Below are 9,308 nucleotides of genomic sequence, written 5' to 3'. Positions count from 1 at the left end.
CCCATTTTACAGCTGAGGACACTGAGGCTTAGAGATAGTAGATTTGAACCCAGAGTCAGGGCCCTTAACCACTCTGCTACACTGCTCAGTGCAAACATAAATAAGATGAAATTATGCACTGCAGTGACTGTCACAGAGGTGAGGCACACAGGAGGTAAGAGCCCAGGACAGGTGGCTCTGGACAGGTGGAAGGGGTCGAGGAAACTTCCAGAGCTGAAACCTGAAGGCAGGGAAGACGAGGCGTGGGGAAGAGAGTTCCCAGCAGAGGAAATGGCACGTGCAGAGTCCCTGCAATGGGGATCTGCAGCTGGGGCAGGTGCAGGGGCTGAGGCTGGGGGGGTCAGTCCCACAGCACCCCGTAGACCACAGCAAAAGTGAGCTTTGTCCAAAGAGCAACAGGGAGACCCCGAAGGAGCAGGAGGGAGAAGCAACGTGATCTAAAAACATCCCCCAACTGCCGCATGGAAATCAGACTGCAGAGGTGGGAGCGGAGTCCGGGAGGGCGACTGTAGACCGTGGAGTTGTCCAAGCTGGAGACGATGGTGTCTGGACAAGGACGGTGACAGCAGGGAAGGGGAGGAGGGACAGAGTTATGACACGTCTCAGAAGTAAATGGATAGACACACTGATAGAGGGGTGAGGTGTCAAAACGTTGGGCTCCCCAGAAGTTTAAGACCAACCTGGGCAACACAGTGAGACCTCGTCTATACAAAAATTTAAAAAAATTAGCCGGTATAGAGGCACACGTCTGTAGTCCCTGATGCTTAAGAGGCTGAGGTGAGAGGATTGCCTGAGTCCAGGAGGTCATGGCTGTGGTGAGTTGCGATCATACCACTGCACTCCAGCCTGGGCGACAGAATGAGACCCTGACTCGACGGACGGATGGACGGACGGAAGAGAAAGGAAAGAAGTGTGGGGTTCTAAGCTGAGAGCTGAGAGTTTGTGGCCCTGAGGGAAATGTCTCCACATTCAGACCCAAAAATCCACCAAGGAGTGGGGGCACCATGCTGCTGGGATGGGAGAATGGACTTCTGGCACGTGAGGTCAAAAAAATTTCCTGGACACCATGATCTCCCCAGCCTAGAAGCAACTCTCCTTTCGCCTCTTCCAGAATCTTGAGTTTCTGCTGTTAATGCACAGTTCTAGCTGCCACCAGGGGAAAGTGTTGGTCTTTGAGGGGCCCCTGAGGGAAAGCAGATGATGACAGCAACTGTCTTAGGGCCAGACAGTTGGACTGGAGTGGGGCGGAAGCGAGGAAACAGCAGGAAGGTCCTGGATGAGGAAGCAGGGAGGCACCTTCCTCGCATCCGGCAGCTCACGTGCCTGGAGAGACAGGGTCCAAAGGGAACGACTCGATGTCTAGGGGTGACAAAATTGTTAACACAGAATCGGGAAGTCCAGGTGTCCCGGGCTCTTGGAACTCTAGAATTCTAGGGCTTCCAGTTAAAATGCAGGCTCAGCTGATCCAGGAAGTTGGCACCTTCCGCCAAAGACACAGCGATGGTAGATTTAGATGTTTAAAAATAAACACTTCCAAAACAAGAAAGAAAAATCCAGAGTCAGACATGAGCAGGAGCAGAGCCACGTGGCTTGTGGAAGTCAGTGAAGTCAGTGGTCTGAGGAAGGGGACAGGACCAGTACATAGTGAGGAGCTGGAAACTTACTGTTCAGGAAAAGAGAATGCCGTTTCTCTTTCTCTCTTTTCTTTCTTTTATAATTTAAAAAATTTTACACTTTTAAAATTTATTTTCATCCGAGCTTGGTGGTTCAGCCTGTAATCCCAGCACTTTGGGAGGCTGAGGCGAGTGGACTGCCTGAGCCTAGGGGTTCGAGACCAGTCCGGGCAACTTGGCGAGACAATACATCTACAATAATAATAAGTGTCTACAATAAATCAAAACTTAGCCGCATGTGGTAGTGCACACCTGTAGTCCTGGCTTCTTGGAAGGCTGAGGTGGAAGGATAGCCAGAACCCAGCTGGTCAACACTGGAGTGGCCATAAGTATGCCACTGTACTCCAGCCTGGGTGATGGAGTGAGACTCCAACTCAAAAAAAAAAAAATTTTGTTTCTTGGTTAGGTCAGTGGCCCAGAGAGTGCTGTCTCAAAGCGGGAAGCTGGGGGAGTGTGGTCTCATTGCTGAATGGGGATCAAAAAACATACACCCACCAACACAGGTGGAGAAGGAAACCACCAGGAACAGAACAGGTGAGGGAAATCACGTGTGACCACCGAGAATCCTTAACTCAACCTCTGCATGTGTGCGGGGCCAGAATCTGCCCTCCGCAATAGTGAAGAGATACTGAGCTGAGAAACAGGTCCAAACTAATCTGGAACTGGTGGAGCACAATGGCTCCAATAAAGACATGTGAAAAACTACTTCCGAGATGCTTCCACAACACAAAGCACAGCTGGAGTTCCTGGGGCAGGGACCACTGTTGGAAGCAAGTGCAATGAGATGAAAAAAATCCACCTGCCCACAGACCCACACCTGTCCACGTAGGTGAATCCACACCCAGGCAACTAGAAATAATAGACAAATCAAATCAAACTTTAGATGAGTCTGTTTAAAATGTGCAGAGAAATGATAAAATAGAAAAGCACAATACATTAAGACCATGAAAATCTGAAACACAGAGAAACTGTAAGAACAAAAGATGTAGAAATCGAAATACAATATCTATAAAAAGGAATAAACAGAACAAATAGAGCCAAGGAGAGAATTAGTAAATGGGACGACAGATTAAGGAGAAAAGTTAGCATAAAGTGCCGAGAAAAAATGAAAGACAAGTTAAGCAAAGTGGAGGGTAGAGTACACAGACGACAAGTGTCTGATACAACCTACAGAAGTCCAGAAGAAGACAATAAGAGGGAATCAATATTTAAAACATAATAATTAGGCAGCCCTGAGTATGTGGTAAACTAAACAGTCAACCATCATTTAAGAGCTGAGGTGACATAATGACATTTTCAGAACACAAAGCCTAAAAGAGTTGACCTCCCAAATACCCTCAGTGAAAGAACAACTTAAAGGATAAACTCCGAATAAAAAATGGGGATACAAGAAGCAATGGTGAGCAAAGAAACTGTCCAAATATTCCAATAAAACCTCACAATCGTGAATTTTGAGCAATTTATAAACAAGTTGGGAGTTGAGAAGAGAGGGTCTGGAGGGAAGCAGAAGCATTCTGTGGTCAAGAGGTGGGCAAAGGTATTCATTAGAACTTATTAGAAAAACTAAGTTAAGAAGAGATGTTAAAATTTTCAGGTTTTTGTTTTTGTTTTTTTCAAGTCAGTGTGGCAGTGTATCTGTACAATGGAATATTATTCAGTCACAAAAAGGAATGAAATACCTACACATCCCACAACATTAAGTGAAAAAAAACCCAACAAAGGCTATATATTGTATATAACCTTTCCACTTTCATGAGCTATTTAAAATAGGCAAATCTATAGAGACAGAGCAGATGCTGGCTGCCAGATGAGAGGTGTAGTACTGGGAGATACAGGGTTTCATTTTGGGGTGTCAGAAATGATCCGGAATTAGATCGTGCTGATAGCTGTACAACATTATGAATATGTCAAAAACCACTAGATTGTACACTTTAAACTGGTTAAAGTGATGATACATTTTATATTTAAATTTTATTTTGATAAACAAAAATTTTAAGTCTGCATCATTAAAAATGCACAGGACTAAAATTAAGGGGGTCTTAAGAGACATAATAAGCAGCATGAATTAGACAAACCAAGTGTAAAGGGCAGTCTGGGTGCAACGAGGAAATCCAAATATGATCTTGGTACTAGAAGAGATTAAAGTATATTGAAAGGGGAAAATGAAGTAGCTGACTGAAAAAGCAGATTACAAAACAGTATGAACATTATGATCTTGTTATCTTTAAAAATACATATGAACTGAAGCAGTAACAATGGTGATCTATGAGTGGTGGGAACATTGTGTTCTTATGTTTTATTTTGACTTATTTTGCTTTTGATTGTAACTTGCTCGCCTAATTTTGCACCATACACATATATCACTTCTGTAATAATAAAACACTTTATATGTAAAAATTGAATGTTGGAAGAAAAACAAATGAATTAAGGATAATCACTAAAAGAAATACAAATAAAATTTAAAATCTCCAAACTGAAGGTTGTAGAGAGAGTGAACAAGAATAAAACATTTCTCAATATAAAGAAAGGAAACATGGATGATCAGAAGATGTATAAAGAAAACAGTTATCTTGTCATTAAAGGAGTATACATTATGTGCCAGAATGACATTTATTATTTATTTAAATTTTTGAAGGGTCGAAGTCTCATTATGTTGCCCAGGCTGATTTTGAACTCCTGGCCTCAAGTAATCCTCCCACCTTGGCTTCCCAAGGTGCCTGGATTACAGGCATGAGCTACCATGCCTTGTCCCTTACGTTTAATTGTATTAGTAATTGCATTAAATATAAATAGGCTAAACTTGTCTTTAATAAAAAAGAATCAGCAGTATACAGTATACAACAGACACACAAAACAATGATATGGTAAATTTGAAAAAAGAGAGGCAAATAATCACGAAAATAAAGTTGATAAAGAATATTATCATAGGACAAAATGGAGCTTAACTTAAGGTAGACAGCACATAGGGAAATAAAAACTCGTGGGATGCAGCCAAAGCAGTGCTTAAAGGTAAATTCATAGCTTTAAAAATGCACTATGTTAGAAAACAAGAAAAACTGACAACTAAATAGCTAAGAAACCCGGAAAAATAACATCGCTTACACATAAATAAAGCAGAAAGAAGGGAAAATCAAAGCTAAATACAGAAATGAAAAACAGAAAATAATGAACAAAACCCAAAACTCTGAGGAACCTGGTAATTGGCAGGACTGATAGATAATTCAATAATATTAGGAATAGAAAGAGGACAAAAGCACAGATAAAGCGGAGGTTTAAGTGAAATCAAACTGCTTTCAGAGAAGGAGCTTGGGCTGGGACTTAGCGGGATGCTCCTGGACCCTCCTGGGCAGCCTGTCCCATCCATAGGCAATGCTGACTTCACCCTGAGCTGCACCCGCCTCGGGCCTCCAGCAGCCCTGCCTCTCCTGGGTTGTCACTGATGTAGACACCCACATGCTTCCACAGGGCATGCTCACAACCACGTTCACATATCACATGTCTGTAGACACCAAAACTATCCCTGTGCACCTAAATGTGCACACTCAGACGCACGTGTTGCGAAGACACACTCTGCATCTGTGTGTGCATGAGCATGCTCACATGACATGTACACATACTTCCCAGCGCACACACGATGCTGGCAAACATATTCCACAAAGCTCTTGATGACACTTGTATGTGAGGGTGCCAGGTGAGTGCATGCATACACATCACACGTGAGCGTGGTCCAGCCACACGCTTGCCTCCCAAGCACACCCCTTGCCCCCGAGCGCCAGGGCCTGGGTGCCCCCCAGATCTGCCGGGCAGTGGCCATACCTCCAGCTCCCTCAGCAGCTCTGACTGACCACATGACTCCAGGTCTTCGAGGGCTTCCCCGAACACACGCCAGAAGCCCTCCTCTTGGGCAGGGTCAGGGGCTGGGCTGCAACGTAGGAACCAGAGAGCGTCAACTCCTGGCAGGCGGGTGGGCGGGCGAGCGGGCAGGGGCCTGAGGAGTCTTCGGGGCTCCAGGGCCCAGCGCTGGGCCCAAGGGGCCATAGGGTGGGCGGGCAGGCAGGCGGGTGTCCTCGGTGGTGGTTCTGGGGCCCCGGGGCAGTGGTTGGTGACACGGAATGGGGGAAGACGCAGTTAGGGGCGACCAGGACTGTCGGTGGCCAGCTAGAACAGGGGCAGATGAGACGGGGTGGAGAGCGGTGACACGGGATGCCTGGGGAAAGAGACAGACGGACGGACAGACGGACAGACAGACAGACAGACAGAGAGATCCGTGGTGTAGGCCCGGAGGACGGCTCCCGGCCCCACCCAGACATCAGGCACTTGGGACAGTGACAGGGACAGAGCTGGAGCCAGCAAGGACACAGATGGATGAAGAGGATGGAAGAGTTCAGCAGGGGAGGGGCCGAGACCACCGTGACCTCCATCCCAGCTCGCAGGGGCCCGCGGTCGCCCGCAGAGAGCCGCGGAAAGGCCACCCTTCTCGAAGCCATTGCCGCCTTTGGAGTCCCCGGCGGGTGCCACGCTGGCTGGGGCTTGCCCAGAACGTGCTCCTCCCCAAAGGCCCCAGGCTCCACTGGCTCAGAGAGCCCCGGGGAGGGGGGTCGGTCCCTGCCCTCCCTCCCCACTTTCTAGATGAGAGAACTGAGGCTGGAGGCCTCTGCCCCACTCAAGCCAAGGTGACAAACCCTCCCCGGGCCAAGCCCTCTTCTGGGTGCAGGAATGTGGAAGGGGAGCAGGGTGGGGGTGGGCCCGGCCCCAAGGAGCTGAGGGTCGCTCTCAAAACAGAACCGAGCACCTGCCAGGGACAGGCTAGGAGACAGGGGAGCCTCGTGGCACCGACAACAGCCAAGTAACCAACCAGGCGGACCCAAGGTGACTGGTGGCACCAGGGAGCAGCCATGGGCTCCAGAGGAGGCAGGGAGGAGTCCCCTCTGCCTGAGGAAGCCAGGGACGCGAGCTGATTTTGAGGGATGAGTAGGCGTTTGCCAGGAGAGATGGAGGAAAAGGCATTCTAGGTGGAAGGAGCCACCTGCTCAAAGGCACCGAGATGGGCGGTGGCAGGAGCCCGGTGAGGAAGGCGGTTCTCCACAGCTGCCCCTGCAGCAGCTGTCTCCTGGGGCTGTTGTTCTAGCCAGCACCAGCAGTCCAGGGTGGGGCCATCAAGCAATCTGGGCTGAGCCAGGGTTGTCTGGGCTCACGGTCTGTGTCACTGCACTTCTAAGAACAGGCAATAACCAGACTTGGGCAGGGCAAGTCAGGCTGCCTTCCCGTGTCCATGCCTTTGCCTCATTCCCTCTGCCAGCATACCCTTCCCCAGCTCAGCCAGATTTGGGGTGGCATAAAGAGAAGCATAAAGTCTAGCCTCTGGGAGGGTCTTGTCCTAGTGCTCCCTCACTGGGAGGCGGTCTTCCCTCCATCCCTGCCACATTGGCCCAGGGACGAGATCCTCACCCGCCCCAGCCACGAGACCATGACGGCCTCCTCCTGCATGGTGCTCCCCACAGACCTAGTTGGCAGCTCCCACTCCTCTTCCTCCTCCTCCTCCTCTTCTGGAAAACTCTCGTCAGCAGAGGCTGGGGTGCAGCTCGTCCTCCGGGGTTCAGTGGGTGGGGAGCTGCCCCTCAGCCGGCCAGGCCACCACTCCTGGGGGGTCATGCTCCGGGGGGCTGCCTGTGGCATGTAGGAACCTGGTGGTGGAGAGGGCGCACTTGGGTTCCATGCCCTCACCTTGTCCTCCTTCCCGCTCTGGTTCTGGTTGTGCTAGGTGACCCTGAGATGGGTCTTTGCTCCTCCCTGGGCCCGCACGAGTGCCCCGAGACCTACACCCAGAAGAAAGGGAATACCCAGGGCCCTGGGACTCTGTCCGGCTCCACTGGGCTGGGCTTGGACACCTCCCTGCCCATTTCCACCCTCAGCGAGTGAGCTGGAAATGGGCAGCTCAGCGGGTGAGCGAGGAGCTCCGGATGGGGAGGTGAGACCCAGAGAGGGCAGGCGTCCGGCGAGTGAAGACCACAGCCCGGAGCTCCCCGTGGCTCCCTGCAGGCCTCCCCTGGCTGGTTCCCTGAGCTAGGCCCTGGGGGGCGCCAAGACCAGGAGGGGATGTGTCCCCTGAGGCCAGCTGTGGGTTTCAACGGGCACAGGGAGGGAAGGGCGCCTGGAGTGTGTCCGCCCAAGCTGGGTCTTGTGGGACGGGGTGGGAGTGGGCTTTTGGCCTTCCTGTTGTCAACTGGTTGGAATAAACACCTACTGCGCACCGTGTACTCGATATCAGGCTAGCAGTGAGGGAAATAGCAGAAAAAAAGCCCAACTTGCTTCCTGTTTCCGGGCGGGGCAGTGTGAATGGCCAGGTTGGGCTGGGGTCTCACCGAGACAGGGGCCGCCGCTGCGCCCCCAGGAGCCAGGGCCCTGAGTCTAGCACATGGAGCCCAGCCGGGCCTGCCTTCAAGCATGTCCCAGAGGGTGGCACCACAGTGGGAGGGGAGCAGGCAGTGGGGCAGCCTCTCCGGAGGCCTGGCAGCTGGGGCGACCCCAGAGAGATGGCGCCCATCCAAGGTCCCTGGGGTTACCTGGGCCCCTGAAGCCGCCGTCCGTGGCTGCGCTGTCCCAGGACTCCACAGCACTGTCCACACTGGGCACAGCTGGCGAGAGCCGGGCCGGCAGAGGGCCTCCTCTGGGGGCCTCGGGCGGGCCCTCGTCCCCATCACTGGCCTCGCTGAGGCTGCCCGACTTGCGGGCTGGGAGAGGGCCTGGGAGAGGAAGGGGTATCCCTCGTGACTTCAGAGACACGCCGCGAGCCTCAGTTTCCCCATTTCAGCCTGGTCTGGGAGCTCCTGGGCAGCGAGTCCCTGCTGAGCCTACTGCTGACATGTGGGAACAGTGCGCTCGTAAGCAAGCCTGCTTCACACATGGGAAAACAGAGGCGTGGGGAAGCTGAGTGACGCCCAAGTCACACGGCGAGCAGCAGTGCAGCCCAGAGGAGAAGGAAGACCCCCAACTCAGGCCCCTTCCACCACACATGCTGCCCTCACTACCAAGGCATGGGGAAACGGAGGTCACAAAGCACCCACGCGAGCACCTTGAGGGGCAGGGGGTCATGAGAACACGGCTCAGGCCCAGAGTCCACCCACACCCACTGTGGACCTCAGCTGTCCCGGGCCACACCCCCCATCCCCCTGATCCCGTCTCCGTGGGCTGTAGCAAGGATGCTGGGAGGTGGCCTGTGCCAAGCCACAGAGACACAGAGGGGCTGCCTTTCCTATGCGGGCCGGGTGGCCGCGGGGCATGGAGCCAGGCTCACGGTCCAGCTGCTTCCTGATCTTCAGGGTGACAGTCTCTCCGGCCACCTGCAGGAGGTGGATGGCCTCGCTCAGCGGCCGGCCCTTGAGGCTAACGCTGTTGATGGCCAAGATGCGGTCCCCCACGTGGATGGCACCGGTCCTGAGGAGGCAGCACAGGATGGGAATTAGACACTCGGGACTTCTGAGTTGGGGAGGTGTCTGCCCCCGGGGAGCCCCAAGGCACAAGCTAAACCCAGCTGCCAAACAAACAAAAAAAACTACAAGTGTGATCTCGGGTTGCATAATAGAGGTATAAAGTCTAGAATCTAGGAGGGTACTGTCCCACCAGACTCTAAAATTA

The 9,308-nt window shown here is 52.0% G+C and overlaps 1 protein-coding gene across 1 annotated transcript in view; it reads right to left on the bottom strand.

Moving 5' to 3' along the window:
• The window catches only part of LOC103250611 (glutamate receptor-interacting protein 2-like), a gene marked incomplete at its 5' end in the record, with an annotated part of 12,543 nt that extends 3,436 nt beyond the window's left edge, over positions 1-9,107 (bottom strand). The window contains 4 exons of the mRNA XM_021708118.1: positions 5,490-5,595; positions 7,177-7,357; positions 8,237-8,416; positions 8,968-9,107. Coding sequence (XP_021563793.1) covers positions 5,490-5,595; positions 7,177-7,357; positions 8,237-8,416; positions 8,968-9,107 — 607 coding nt within the window. The remainder of the gene's footprint in view (positions 1-5,489; positions 5,596-7,176; positions 7,358-8,236; positions 8,417-8,967) is intronic.
• Positions 9,108-9,308: the final 201 nt, after the last annotated feature.

Source organism: Carlito syrichta, unplaced genomic scaffold, assembly GCF_000164805.1.
Source record: "Carlito syrichta isolate Samal-C Ts95f unplaced genomic scaffold, Tarsius_syrichta-2.0.1 Scaffold130730, whole genome shotgun sequence".
NCBI lineage: Eukaryota > Metazoa > Chordata > Mammalia > Primates > Tarsiidae > Carlito > Carlito syrichta.
Note: the sequence above shows the minus strand (reverse complement) of the source record. Positions and strands in the feature narration are given on the sequence as shown.